Source organism: Cygnus atratus, chromosome 1 (genome assembly GCF_013377495.2).
Source record: "Cygnus atratus isolate AKBS03 ecotype Queensland, Australia chromosome 1, CAtr_DNAZoo_HiC_assembly, whole genome shotgun sequence".
Classification (NCBI taxonomy): Eukaryota; Metazoa; Chordata; class Aves; order Anseriformes; family Anatidae; genus Cygnus; species Cygnus atratus.
This window is the reverse complement of record NC_066362.1, coordinates 138,673,051-138,688,616: the sequence shown is the minus strand read 5'-3', so window position 1 is coordinate 138,688,616 and position 15,566 is coordinate 138,673,051. Positions and strand designations below refer to the sequence as shown.

Below are 15,566 nucleotides of genomic sequence, written 5' to 3'. Positions count from 1 at the left end.
TGCGATGGAACGAAGGGATGCGGAGGCTGCACACAGCCCGGGGTTTGCAGGCGTGTGGAAGTTGTTGAAATAGGTAAATGGTCAAAACTGGCATTTGGGAAGCGATGAATATTTCTTTAGTTACTTACATGACGAGTGAATGTAAAGGAAAACTGGGCCACTAAGAATTTTTCCTGTTTTGCAGTTTGCTGTCAGCAGAAGGTAAAACATGTCCTTGAAGATATAGAATTTTACATAAACAGATGATGTTTACATAAGCCTGGAGAAGTTTGTGAAAAACACTGAGAGCAGAAGATGCAGTGCGAGCTGAAGTCGGCTGTCCTGCTGCTCGTCCGTGTAATAATTTTTCTTTTTTTTGTATTGTTGCAGCGTGAGAACAAAGTGAGCAGCTGCACCTTTACCAAAGCAACCACCTGCGTTACTCATCTCCTCTGGAATGGACAATGGAACGGTCTCTGGCTTTATCATGATCAAAAACTTCTTCCTCTTCTGCGTTTCCATGAGTTTAGCCAGCCACTTCGGGTAAGTTGCCAATCGCGTTTGAATTTCTGCTGTGGCTTTTTGAAGGAAATGAAAAGCTTTGGCTCCATGTGGTGTGGAGCAGCAGCACAAAACAAGCAAGCTTTGCATTTGATCTGAATGTACCGATGCCGGGAGAAAAGGAGCGGTTTGCCTTCCTGCTCCAATTTGCTGTCTCCTATCGGCTCCCTATGCTCATATCACTTTTGCAGGGGTGAGATGGGGAAATTCAGCCTGGGCCTTCAGCTGCTGAGCTCCCTGAACTGGCCGTGGCATGGCCGGGGGCTGCAACACTGGCTGCTGGTGTAGTTGCACCAAGGAGGGCTTACACGTTCCCTCTCACCTGGTGGGTGCAGGCTGCAGGCAGCAGTGCAAGACTGCAACAGCAGCAGGACCCAGTGCATGCTCCTAGCTGGTACAGGCTTCTTAGTGAGTAAGATTGTGGCCACTCAGGAGGACAGCTGAGTTGGAAACCTGCTAGAGTAATTAGAAATTACATTTCCCTGAGGTGCATAGCAAGGAATTCTGTTTCCTCAGTTTTGCTTTGGGTGCTTTCTTGATGGTGAGATTCTGAAAACTGTATTGAAGAAGTACTCCTACTGTAGTTCTTCAAAACACACACACAAAACAAACAGAAAACCTCTATTTACGTGTTTTCCCTAAAACAAGATATCTTAGGAACTTTCCAAGATCAGACTATGCCACTGAGCCCCGAAGAAGCATTTAGCAAGTGCTCTGGAAACGTAGGTTGATTCTTTTTTGTGGAGGAGAACAATTATTTATGATTTCACCAGAAAAAAAAATAAAAGAATCCTCCCAGTGTGCTGATTCACAAGCATACCCATCACTTCTTTGCTAAAAGAAGGTACAAAATGGAGATGCAAATCAGCTTCTGATTTCAATCAAAGTATTTTTTTCCAGATTGGAACTAGAAGACCAAACCTTGAATGACAACTCTCTGTACTGTAAGCAAGACTCAGCCCTGTCTATAGTGTGTGTCTTAAGTAGGTGCTCAGAAACCTGTGACCATGGTGCCACGTATGAATGGCTGCAGACCTCCACCCACAGGGAAGGCAAATTGCTGCAAAAACTGACTGATTTAGTCACCTTGGAAAAGCTCAGTCCTGCTGTCACTGCATCCTAGGGCAGAACTCTCACTGGACTTCTTGACAGAAATGAAGAGGGCTTAGGTGGTGTGGGACTGGTGTTGAACTTGTCTTGACACGGTAGGGTTTAACCAAGTATTACCACATTGAGGAAATCTTGAGGACTGTTGCCTCAAGTCCTTCCTGACTGCCCTTATCCCTACAGAAGGTGTCAACTGCACTAGTTTGGCGTGACCTTTTTGGTGTGGGATTTGTCTATCTTATAACTGCATTGCTCATCAACCAGAAGAATAGAGACTGCAAAACAAAGAGGGCTTAACTCTCCCTTTCGACTCCCAACTAAATTGTGAACACAAGTTCCAGGTAGGAATCATTGAATCGTTGTGGCCCGTAACCTGTCAGGACAGTTACAGGAATGTAGGACACTCATTTTCTGAGTTAGTCAAAAAGCTGCCGTGCACTACAACAAGATCATCATGTAACAACCCCTCACCCCCCCAACCCCAATTTCTGATTTCATAATTGTAGTCAGGGCCTGCAGAGATAAGCAGCACCAATCCACTGCGCCATTCACATGCTGCCTTAGGGCTGAATTTTGACCCTGCTCAAAAGACAGGATGCTCCAGCACTTCTGTTTCAGAAGCAGAAGCAGTTTCAGAGTGTAATTTGCTAAGTGCTTTGGGACTGACTCTTCAGGATGGAACGGTACAATTTACATGTAGGCTGCTTTATTAACTGCTATGATCCAGAACCTAATACTGATAATACTTGCTGTTGCTACCAGATTCTTTTTTATCATCTTCATCCATGTTTGGATTGCACTGCCACATTTCAGTGCTTTTAGCAATGTGCTAAACAAAAGTGATTGGTTAAATGACCACAAATTAAAAAGCAAAATGCAACAGGACTTTATAGATGAAGGTGGAGATCTGTGTATGATCCTCCATAGTCATTCCATGATTATATTAAATCATAAATACAGTTTTTGATGACTTAGCTAAAGCCACCTTTGGGGATTTTGATGCACAATGCCTGGTAAAATAAACAAGAATTATGTATCTCAGTCTCCTAGGCTACTTCAGAAATCTCGGCAAAAGTCTGTGATTAATGGTTAACATAAATGTGGAATGACTATTGAGTGTTATCCTCATCAGTAGGCTGTAGAGGAGGACTGTAGGCATAGTTGGTAGAAATTATTTAAGGAAAAATCACAGAATTAAAATTCAAGGATATAGGTCGAAGGAGAAGAGCATGTGACTCCCCTGTCCCTGTTGGTGTAACAGTTTTATGACCTTACTTCTGCATGGAGTCCAGCACGAGTCAAGGCTTTTTCAAGCTTGTGTGACTTCAGCTGCAAGTTATATCATGCTCTAATGACTTAAGATATATTACTGAGATATTTGGAGATATTTACCTTCCAGACAACTGTGAACTATTTAGAATAGAGTAGAGTAGAGTAGAACAGTTCAGTTGGAAGGCACCTACAAGGATCATCTAGTCCAACTGGCTGACCACTTCAGGGCTAAACAAAAGTTAGAGCACATTAGGGTTAGACAATAATTAGATATCAAATATAACTGTATGGAGTGTTTTCAGATGGGACGGGAGTCTGATTCCTTCCATCTGTTTTATGTGAAGGGTTGCACTGAATTCAGTCACAGTTTCATGCCTGCAAGGTCTGAAGGATCAGGCTGTCAAAAGCAGGCAGAAAGTGGGTGCTCTCCTGGCAGCAGGTCAGTGGAAATTCAAAATTGTTTGGATTCCACCCCCTTCAGACTGATGCCCTGCAAGACCAACGTAGTGAGGTAGAACTCGTGGGGTCATGCATCCCATGGGGAGGAAATCAGTTTGTACAAGGTCCTGTCCTGGCAGATACTGCGGGTGCTGGGGCGCTGCTGAGCATCTTGCCCTTCCCAGCCCTGAGGATGGGTGACAGGCTGCTGGTTAGCAAGGAGATGTCCCAAGGACAAGGTGGCACATGATCAGCCGCATGCTGACCAGCATCACTGTGCCTTGGCTCATTTTTACAAGCCCCAGGCTGCATGTGGGGACATTTTTGGGGACAAGCTGATGACAGTCCCTGTGCATGCTTGCGTTTTAGGCATGCGATTTCAGAAATCTGTCCGAGAGCCTAAACCAGCAGGGACGGATGTTGTTGGTGTAACCACAGTTCAGTCACCATCTGCTAATAATATTTATAATAGTAGAAACACGGGAAACAGAAGATCCCAATTAAACGTAGCTCTAGCCAACGCAACACTTTTCCGTGCGCAGTGAGAATTCTCTCTGCAGCGGGTCTGTAGTTTTACATACTTTCCCACTAGCTCACTGTCCTTATCACTGAGAACATAATCCTACTATTTAGTCTAAACATACCTCTCCTTCAGGCTGTGGCATTTGCTTCAAGTTCGTCTCTGCAACCCTGAGCAGTTTGTTCTGATGGTTATGCCTTTCTGAGTAGTCACAGATGCTGGGGATTTCTTCCTAGGATTTTTAAGACTCATTTTCTGAATATTATCATATACTTACATGGTCATGCTCTTTTTTTTTTTTTTTTTTTTTTTGTATCCTGTGTTCCTTTCCTGCTCCGTGGCTCCAGATAGATTTGCAAACCTGTCAGCCAGTTCCCACAACTGGAAAAGCAAGGGAGTTGCTGCTCGGGGGAGAAAGGCAGAGGTTCATCCCTCTGCTGAGCATCACCATTTTGCCAACGTTGGGCTGGCTGGCCAGGTAGCAGGTGCTACCTGCAGGTCATCCCACATGTGTTGCCTTTCTGCCAGCCTGCATTTCAGCAGCTGGGGGAAGCGGGGTGTACTGGGAGGTGTGTAACACCTTGGGGAAAAGCTCAGGATGATGAAATGGACATTAAGGGGTAAGAGGGGTGAGGGTGATAGGATACCACCCTGTGGGATGCAGGATTTTGTCACACTGCTCATAAATTGCCTATTCCCAGCAGGTAGTGAAATACTGCTCCTTGTAAATAAAATAATGAAATTATTCTTAAAACATCTGCAAGGACTGTTAAAGTTTCAGTATTTTCTGTCATCTCTTTCCCGTATCTTCATCTGTTGTGAAAGTATTGAATTTTCAGGGCTCAAATTCACAAAATATCAGCATTTTTAGATCTGAAGAATCTGTAAGAAAGGGATGGGAAGAAGCCTGCTCAGAAAAGTATATTTATTTTCTTTGATATCTGGCCAGCTGACAGTATCCAGAAGTGTGCAAATGCATTCTCCACTGGCTTCTCCACAAACTGTTAATTTGTCTAAAGTTCTTGTATAATTCCCAATCCTATTAAAGCAAGTTCTTGGAAACTTTACTTGTAAGAGAAAGAGAGAGAGAAAAAAAAGAGTTTTAAATTGCAAAATATTCCTCAGTTATTTTTCTAGTGTGTCTTACTTTTTTTTTTTTTAAAGTTTCAGGAAAATCATGAAATATCTACAATACATTTTCCTCTTATTACAACTGAGCTATGAATAGAACACGTCACGATTTTGACTAGATAGCAAAAAAGACGATGTTTAAAATGGTAAGCGATGAACTCATCAGAAGAGGTAGCTGAGCATCTTTAGAGAGTTATTAAATTTTACACTGATGGCCTTTTCTGTAGCTTCTGATTTTTTGAGTCACCATGAAATCGCAGTATTAAATAAATATAATGAGAAGTATTCCTGGTTGGTTTAGTTTATGTTCAATAATGAGCTTTAAATTTAATTATCTTTGAATTTTCCTAGCATCTCCTAAGGTTCTTTTCAAGGTTTATTTATATTCCATAACTGAAAATGTCTCCTTCAAAAACATTTTTGATTGCAGCAAGACAATAATGTGCTTACCTACTAATTTGCTGATAAAACCTAACCTTTACATGTGTGGAAACAACTGGTTCACGATATCACCTCTTTTCTCACCATTCATACAGCTATAGTATCTAATACACAACAATGCATGCAACTTTGCCAGTTCAGTCTTAAAGCTCTGATGTCGTAAAAGACAACCTCAGCACTTAAACCGAAAAGGTGAATTGCTATTTTACCAGCAATCTCAGAAATGCAAACAAAACCCTAAATTTTCTATGAAATAAAAAATAACATTTGAATTAATGGCAAACAGTAATCCATGTAGAGACACAACTTCACATAATACTGACATTTCTCTGAAATTCAGCATCAGATGTTGGGTGAAGTGATCTGCCAAATCTAAATTGGATTGCTGTTTTGCAGATGAGGTGCTGACTTTTTATGAGTCTTCATGGTAGTCATTTCCCCATGTTTGTCATCTATTAATTAGCTTTGCTTATGGGGCTATACAAGTATTTCAGTATTTGGGGTGTGTATAATGTTCTGGGGAAAGATGTTTGTAGCCAAGATAGAAAGAAGCAACATCAATTACTCATGTTAGATGCAGAAGAGAGGTTATGAGAACTAGATATATTTTGTCCCGTCTCCCCAAAAATAGTTCAATAGGAATCTTTCCTCTGAGTTCAATTGGCTTTGAATTCAGACGTAAGCACTAAAAATAACAAGCTTTTTTCAAGAGCAGAGAAACTAGTGAAGCTCTGTGTGCTGTGTCCTCGGCACCGTACTTTTACAATAACCCAAGCTCCACATTTGGCATCCCTTGTTCCCATCTCCCATTGCAATACCTACATTTTACCTCTGCGGTCCGTTTCTCCCAGTCTCTTTCCTAATCACCCTGCAAGTCTCCTCCGTATCTCTTAATTAGCAGGGAGGAGGTGGGCTAGTTTTGCTGAGGCTGTTTTTGAGCTACATGCATGCTGACTGGCCCAGTCAGTGAGCCAGAGGGAATAGGTGGCTGCTGACCTCACATTTTTACTTAATGAGGCACTAATTTAGATCTCTCTCCCCTTGTCTAGTCACTGCTTCTCATGAAACTTGTGGGAACAAAATGAAGCTTGATCTCTCCACTTCTTTGTCAGATGGATTGGAAAATGGAAAAGTATTCCTATGTTGATACGGTGGAACAGGCAGACAGCACGATGCGGGTGTCTTTCTCAAGAAAACGGGCTAAAGAGAAACTGAGAAAAGTTTTAAGTAGTGCTTTTACCAAAGCTTTAATTATGATAGCTGCATAGGAAGAACCTGTGTGACTTCCATCTCCTGCCCCTTTTCGTTAAGTTGCCACGTGTCTGTAACACCTTTAATAAACAGTGAATCCATTTGGATATGATTGACAAAAAAATATCCCACCATTCTTTTGGGCCATTCTTTTGTTTTGAATGGCCCAGCGTGCAAGGATGTATAATGTTTCTTTGATCAGTTTGCATCCACTGAATTAACTGCATATCATTTTAGTCAAACATGTCTGCAATGCTGTTGCACAGCAGAGAAAACTGGTGATTAGTTTGATCTTCAGACCACGGAGAGATGGGACAGCCTAAAAAATGGGTGAGATTCACAGATGCACATCTGCCTGCAGCAAAGGGAATGTCCTTTTGTGGTGGCTTTGGACTCTCCCCATGATGAGCTTGTTGAGGGTGGCAGCGTTGCCAACCTCACTCATGCTGTGAGGAGCCACTCTTGGCCAAGAGTTTCCATGTGCTTCAGCATTTCTGGGAATCAGACCAGCCTGGCCTTGCTCCCTTTCCTGAGAGGCTCTGCAAAACTTTCTTTTTCCAGCAGAGGCACACGAGATGTAGTGGGGACAGACACAGGACTGTGGGTCCCCAAATCTGGGTCTGACTAGTGGCGGGGGGTTATGTGGCCACCAGCAGCTCGTCTTGTGTCCCAAAAACTTCCAGGCTGTGCCCAGGCTGAGTGCATGGGTGTCAGCAAGGTCCCATTAGTGTAAACCTTGTGGAGGTACAAGTTGAGGTCCCTTATCTTTCTTATAAATCTTGTTCTGCTAGGTAAGTATCATGCATATTTTACAGGCATTCTGCAAGGCAATCTATTCAGAGGAGTGCTTGGAGAGTCTCTGTTTATTTGCAGATTTATTTCCCTGTGGATTGATGATAAATAAACAAGGATTATTATCTTTTTTATCTCTGGGTCACTAGTTCACATCGAGGTCAGGTTGACAGAGTGTAAGAGGCTCTTGTACCTCAGTAGGGTGCATAAGGTAGGGTATGGCTACCAGTGGGGTGATGTGCCCACTTTCACAGATGAAGCATTTTTTGGCGGTTTCAGCAGAGATTTAAATCTAAATAAACACCTAGTCTGAGAAAACTTGCCATCTTAAGAGGGTCTTATTGCTTGCTGCAAGTGAAGCCTGTTTATGGATAAACTTACGTGTCTTTTATCTGTTCTTGAGGTAAGCAAAGGCATTAGTAGGAAGGGGATTTTCCTGAGCGTCTTTAAATTAAAATGAAATGGATTTTAAAATGCAAGTTTTAGTTGTGCTGTAAGCTGGGGAATCCTTGTAGGTGCTTCTATATAAGCCAGCTTTCTAGGTCTGAGCCTTGGGTACCTGAGCAGACAAGTTTAAAATAAAATATCATTGATATTTTGCTTTCTCGAAGGACTCCATCTGAAATACATCTGTCCATAACTCACTGAAAAAAAAAAAAAAAGTTCAGATTGAATGCAGAAAAAAAAATCTGTTGCAAATATGTGGAGCAAAGCCCACTACATGTTGTTGTTATTTGCATACTACAAGGTATGTGGGGGCTAATTTATGCAGAAGAGAGAGGAGACGTGAAGAATTGTTGTCTTGGTGCTGCAGTATTCCCTTCAGGTACCCCAGTGATATCTGGGGTGGGATTTTTGGATGCAGTGGGAGTTCGTAATCCTCAAATGAGGTTAGAATTTGTCCTTTGTTCTGGGGATAAGTTACATAACGTGTGGAAACTAGAAGCTGTTTGGCATGTAAGGATTAAAGAGTACCTTCAGGTAGACTTGAGGGAGCATCTCCAGGAAAACCCGTGCTGCTCTTCCAGCCCTGCCATGAGCTGACGCAGTTTCCTGAGACTGAAGAACTAACCCTGGGAAAAACCAGGAGCAGGTGAAATGGGAGGGGAGAGGGCAGAAAGCTCGGAGGCTCTCGTCTTGATGTTTCCTTGAGGTCCCTTGCAGTTGACGCAGCTTTTGATGTGTTTCTTTTCTTTTGCATGAAATAGATTCTCGCAAACGCCGACAGCACCAGGAAAAGAGGACGCCAATGATAACATTACCATATTCACCAGGATCTTGGATGGTCTGCTGGATGGCTATGACAACCGGCTGCGCCCGGGACTCGGAGGTAGAATAACATGTTGGCTGTGGCCGGTGAACCACGTGGGTGATGGTCCCACACAGTGACCCCTGCCACCCTCATGTATGGGCACCTGCTCTTGGTGCAGCCTCGATGAGAGAGAGGTGTTTCATTAACTAAACGTAGCCCAGAAAACAGACTTGTCTCCTGGCAAGCAGGGCTCCGTACAGGGGTCACTGACATCCTTTTATTTCAGTCATCAACCCTTTGAGGTTGGATGAGGAGAGCACGCATGATGCATGCTTTCTGTAATTGAATGCATTTTGGGTTCCTTTTCTCTCTTTTAAGGTGAGCGAGACAGGGTGCTAGCAGGTTGCTGCAGGGTTCCTTAGCTGGTCAGCATGTATAAAATTATGCCAGCGACAAAAATCTGTTAAAAACAGAACCTCAAACCATCCGTATTTAGACAGCTACAGCAAATCTCTATTGATATGTCATTTCGATAACCTCTACAGCAGCTATTTTAAAACCGTAACATGTGAATAGTTACTTGCCATCCTAACCTTGTTGAGCCCTCCCTCAGCTCTCTTTCCCCCAGATTTCTCTCATCTTCTTCCCATGTGTAAACCATCTGTTATGTTTCTTCCTGGCCCTTTTTTAATCTGGCTACCCCCACCGCTTCCTCTTGTGAGACCAACACATTGCTTTCGTTCCTTTCTCTCCTTCTCCTCTCACTTTACACAGAGATACTTGAAAATAGGGCTTGATGCTCCTATCTTACATAACAAAGTTCTGAAATTTCTGCCCTTAAATTAAATTAGTCCTGGGTTTGAAAAGATGCCAGCAAGACCTAAGAGTCCTGAGGGTGGAATTAATTTCACCTAGCTTTGGACATCTATAATGTAGATGTCTGCCATTGAGCAAATCACCCAGTTCAGCAGAGGGAAATAGGCCTTTCCAAGGCACACTTCGTTTCATCCTGTGGCAGGCATCGAAAGCTGTCATTCAGGGGAATTGCACCTTTGAAGGGCCTGTTTCTTTCCACTGATCATAAGCAGAGAGCCCAGGCTCTCAAAGGTCGATGTTTGCATTTGGTCATGGAAGAAATTCCTCCTCAAATGTCTTCTTAATTTTAATCTTTTGGGGATCTTGGAGTGATTCAGAAGTTGTTAAAAGAGAAATGCATCAGAAGCATGAATTGCATCTTAAAGCAATTACTGACTCAGAGCCTATATTTATTACAGAGAGAATAACACAGGTGAAAACAGACATCTATGTTACCAGTTTTGGTCCCGTGTCAGACACAGAGATGGTAAGTTCCCACATGTGGCTCCCAACTCGGTTGTATTTACTGGGCTAAAGCCCTTTTCAGAACCATCACTGCTGTTCTGACCCTGCCATAACCCGGTTGTTTCTTTGTGCCAGGAATACACCATTGATGTTTTTTTCCGACAAAGCTGGAAAGATGAAAGACTTCGATTCAAAGGTCCTATGCAGCGCCTCCCCCTTAACAATCTGCTTGCCAGCAAGATTTGGACACCAGACACTTTTTTCCACAATGGCAAAAAGTCTATTGCTCACAACATGACAACCCCAAACAAACTTCTGCGCCTTGAGGACGACGGCACCCTGCTGTATACCATGAGGTAATAACCTGGATTCATTTCTCCTGATGCGGTTTCCCAACTAGTCTGCAAATACTGGTGGGGCATGCCACTTCCCCCACCCATAGTAGAGCCAGGCAACCAGTCCTTCACACATATTTGTGTGAATATCAAGAAAAGTGGAAAACATAATCACTGCCTCCAAGTACCAATTAATTTGCGGCTTCTGACTACTGCTGGTGCTTAAATATTTCCTTTGATTAAATGGAAGGCATATTCTCAACAGATTTGATGATTCAGTCCAGCTTTTTTTTTGGTGAAGATCTGTTCTCTCTTACTATTTGTGTTTGCAGCTGCAGTGCTGATTGCAGGAGAACCGTCCCAAAGGCCAGAGACTGGCATCTTGTTCTGGGGCAGTACATCCTGAACCCTTGAAGCTTTTGTTATTACTTTTTCAATTTTGCTAATTGTGCTAAAAGGTGAATCACTGTAGGGATAAACGATGTATGTTAGAAGCTCTGTGGAGCTGTTTTAGCAAGTATTTTCCTGAAAACAAAGCTAGTGCATTACACTGGCATAGAAGCAAATCAGCATCTGAGTTCTTCAGGGTTGTGCTCCTCATCTGATTAGAGGATACTGTCAAGATTCATTATTGCATAACCTAGATATTAGATATAGTATCAGTAACATTAGAGGATTGTCTGAAGTTCTTCTCAGGCCAAATCCCACATCAGTGTGCAGTGATTTGCTCATTAAAAGTAATTAGGCTGTAGTAATTAAGACTGCTGTGTATCTTCAACAGGGCTTTCTCTGAGAGTGTAGTCATACGGACAACACTTGAAAAGAGATGAAAGAAAAAAACTATTCTAAGCTTGTCTTATATGAGCGTGTAGTGATGTCTGAGACCCGTCAAAGAGGCTGGGGACATGGCATTAAGCGCTGAAGTGCCTTGAAATGGGGGTTTTCAGCAAATCTGAGTGCTCCTGTCCTGCTGTGTCTGGCTCTGTGGGGCTGGCTCTATGGGAGCCCCAAGCTCTCTCTGTCTGGGCTTGTCGGGGCTTGGGGTATTATGCTTCTGTATGCAGGCACCTAGAGCATCCCCAGTTTTATTTCAGGTGTTGTTGTCCTGATTTATTTATTTATTATTTGACTCTAGCCTTAAATCCCTTGTCTTGACAGGAAAAGAGGAAAAGAGATTTAGGAGAGGTAAGGTATCCTTATATATGTCTTACAGCTTTAGACCGTCACTGTTGTAACTGCTCTAGTGCTGAAAAGGCTTAGATGTGATAGAGGTAATGTTTACAAGAAGGAGAAGAACCTCATTTCCCCTGATTTTCTCTGTGGCTATATGTATCGCTGTTCTTTCTCACACTTTTTGCCAAGTTATTGCTCACAGCAATAATAAACTCTTGAAACAATGTGAGGATAAGCACATACACGTTTAGATGGATGAAAGTGAAAATAGCTATAGCTAATGCTGGCCATAAAGCCAGCCTTGCCAGGACTGCCCTAGTACAACACCAGGGGCTGCCACAGAAGAGATTCCTGATGATCTGTGTAAATTACTTGTGTCGGTGAAGCCCAGAGCAGGCTAGCAGTCAACTCGGAGCAAAACATTACACAGTGTGCCAAATTTGCAGCTGGTATGATTTTTTGGGGGGGAAAGCCCTGGGTTCTGCAGTGTTAAAGAAAAGCAGCAGAACACTGATTTGTTAGGCAATTAGGGCTTGACCCAGACTTTCTCATCATCCCCCTCCATGTCTTTTCCCCTGGTATTCATAGAAAAGAAACCTGGGTGCACAGCCTGGATGACAGCTGCAGTGATGAGGGAGGACTTCAGTAGCAGCCTTACTTACACCTCTGGGAGGCACTTGTGCAGTTAGGTGGGATGGATACTCACTCTCTGAAAACACTAGGCTAAGGCTCTTTGGAATTGATGTATTTATAGGCTACAGAAAGACACAGAATGCATTTGTAGCCTAAAAAAAATGTAGCTTTTTTTTTTTTTGGTAGAGTATTGTGTGGGGGTGCGCATGTGTGTGGAAATAAATTCCCACTAACCATGGTGTATGTGATAAGAAATGGAGCGCAAAGCTTTTAAAATAGCTTTCTTTCCACTATTGCAAGTAATAACTTTAAAAATACAAGAACGTATATCCTGTTCTGTTCAAGCCCAAGTCGGGGGACTGCTTTTGTAAGGTGCACAGAGCTGTGCTACCTCAGGGGTCCCAGTCTTTCAGGATGGGTGCTTCACCAGTGGGAGCAGTGGATGCGGTGCCACTAGGTGGTTGGAGAAGCCCATCCTGACCCATACCTTGGTGTCTGTGACCTTCACTCAGCCCCCTCAAGCCACTACCAGCCCTGCACAAGTCCCCACGGAGGTACCAGCTCATCAGCACTACCCAGTGAGGCTTTCCCCAAGAAGATAGGCACCATGGGGATTTTTGGGGGCAAAGCTTCTCGTCCTGGTGGTGGTGTGCTGGTTGGAGGTACTGGGTCCCAGCTGGGGCATGCGCCTTATGTCCTGCAGCTCCCACCAGACTTGCTTGGTCCTCAGGATATGGGGATGCAGAGACAGCCCTCGGTTAGCTCTGCGTTCCCCTCGTTTCCAAGGAGGAATTGCGAGCTTCCCAGACTGTACGTAGGAGTAATCTGTGCAGGGAGGATCGGACCCTCTGTCATTGACAGTGATGCCGGAATTGCTTTTGCAACCTTGCATCTGGCTGCCTGAATGAAGAGGAGGAAAGCAGCTGAGCCAATGCTGACCTTCCATCTTATTTGACTTCCAAATATACCCAGTTTGATCAGCGGAGCAAACTTCCAGCTTTAGCACTTGTCAGTACATATATTTTCATGATAAATGTGTTTACTTACAAAGAAAAAAAGAATTCTTTGCATATTGCATTTGATGATATGTTGTCTGGGTCGGAAGTTGATGGGATATATTTTGCTGGGAAAATGTAATAAATAGGCTTCTATAATGTGCATTATTAAAACTCTTCTGCCTGAATATAAGAACACAATATGCTCTTTAGATAGATTTTGTAGGCAGCAATATTCTCTGTATGGTATAGCTTAATAATTCCGATGGGCTTTGATTTGGTGGGCCTTATTTGTTTTATTTCGCTAATGTGGTTTACAAATGATACCCTGCTGAAGTGAGTGTTGCAAATTCTTTTTCTGCCCCTAGAGGGGAGCATTGTCTGCAGCTCCATTTTTATTATTTATTTATTTATTTTCAGTAAGAGCGTTGTGGTAAAAAGCACTAGTAAATGTGCTTCATATTTCACCTATCTGTATAGAAATATCTTTGTTAATGGAGGAAAAAAAAAAAGAATTTTCTTTCCCTTCAAATGCTTAAAAATATTTAGTATATCTTAGTTAAGAAATAAATGCTGTAAAAAGCAAAAAGCTCATTTGTTCCTTAAAACTATTCTATTTCAAGGACAGTGATTCAAGTAGCCTGTTCAGGCTAATAGAACTCAAATGTCTCAGTGAGCAGCCTTTTTTTACTCAGTGGGGAATGTCTATACAAAGAAAAAAGCTTTGATAAACTTTGCTGTAGAATGCTGGAAAAGTGCTACCAGACTGCCTTTACTGCCAGAAATTATATGAGGTAGAGCACGCTCACCAGAGCTAGACTTTTGGACCACACCTGAACTTTTGTTTTGGATGGTTTTCTCACAGCTTATATGTGCTGACCAATCTTTTTGTGTCATCACATTTTGAAGGGACCCCCATACCCCCTTTCCTACCTCTGGGTAGCCAGACATCTGCTGGAATTTGGGATTTTATATATCACCTGGTCATATATGTGAAGTACAAATTTCCCCCATATTATTATGGCAACTGAAGGTTGCCAGAGAATCTGAGAGTGTTTACAGTTAAACCTGCAGCATTAACCTGCAAGCGCATCTTGTATCAGCTTGGGAGCTGAAGACGTTTGTCAGTACATTGTCAAGAAACTCCAAAATCTTTCGCACAGGCCCAAAATACAGTTATCTTTACAGTTCATTCATGGAAGACATTTACAGTTCTGCAAAGTATATATCGGCCGTCCACTTGATGGCAGCATCACCACGCTGCTGGGTGCTCTGTAAACGTTGCACAGGCTTCACTATGCTGGAAATACTGTTTCTTACATTAGCACTGCGCGCTAAAATTGCACATGCAAGTGTACATGTGTTCTGGGTGCATGTTAGCACACGGTCTGCTCCTATATGAAACACTTCATTAGCAAGATAGCCATTTCAGACTGTAGAGCTATTGACAATAAAACCAATTAACTCGAAGAGGCAGTGATGTTTTCAAGGCTTCCATTGGGAAAGCCAGGTTTTGTTTGCTTGTTCTTTTTTTTTTTAATTTTTTTTTTTTTTTTTTTTTTTTTTTAAGGGAAAATTATTCTATGAGAAATGTGTGGGTTTGCAAGTGCTGACGGTGCCAGAAGGCGCCCTTTCCCAGATGCAGATTTGCTTGCGTGGCCCTGAGTGAGGAGTGACCAGCAAATTTACACTTTAAAAAGAGATGTTAATTTTCAATCAGCCAGCTATCGAGATGGGAACATTTCTGTTCAATTTGTGTGTGTTGTTCTCATTTCAGAGGGAAGATTTCATTTATACATCCATTTATTTTTACAGAAAAGGATCTGGCAATGCTTTGGGCATTGTATAAATATTACAAAACTAATTAGGAGCTATCAAACCATACAAACACACATTTCCTTTCACCATGTTAAAGACCTGCTGCCTCTTCTTTCATATTCAAGCTTCAAAAAGCCTGAAGCTGGAAGAAAAAAAAAATTAATAATTTCTTCACTTTGGGCTGCATCTTACAGAGTGGTGAAAAACTGCTGTGGTGCCAAGGACTCTCAGCTGCTTTTCATCAATTCAGATTTTGACAGAGCAAGAGAAAATAGGGATATACAAAGTGAAGGGCCCTTCCCTGAGCGCAGTGTATTAGCAGGATTCTTGTTTTAACACCAGCCCTATCAGTTCCAGTTTCTCTTGATTTTATTACACGTTGCCCCATTTCTCAAGAGTTGTCCTTTAAGGAACCGAGATTTGTTGTTTTCAAAAATCCAGAGCTGGCGTTACCCACATGGAGGGAAAGGCATCAGAGGAGACTGTGGTGTAATACATTCAAAAAGGGCAATTATTACCTGCCCAAATATAGTCCCTATGTGGAGTGC

At 42.6% G+C, this 15,566-nt stretch overlaps 1 protein-coding gene across 2 annotated transcripts in view; it reads left to right on the top strand.

Annotated features, from left to right (window-relative positions):
* Positions 1-436: 436 nt before the first annotated feature.
* GABRA5 (gamma-aminobutyric acid type A receptor subunit alpha5) overlaps positions 437-15,566 on the top strand; it is a 55,159-nt gene continuing 40,029 nt past the window's right edge. For both annotated transcript variants that reach the window (XM_035558102.1, XM_035558103.1), the window contains exons 1-4: positions 437-522; positions 8,701-8,822; positions 10,019-10,086; positions 10,200-10,420. In XM_035558102.1, the coding sequence (XP_035413995.1) occupies positions 437-522; positions 8,701-8,822; positions 10,019-10,086; positions 10,200-10,420 (497 nt within the window). The remainder of the gene's footprint in view (positions 523-8,700; positions 8,823-10,018; positions 10,087-10,199; positions 10,421-15,566) is intronic.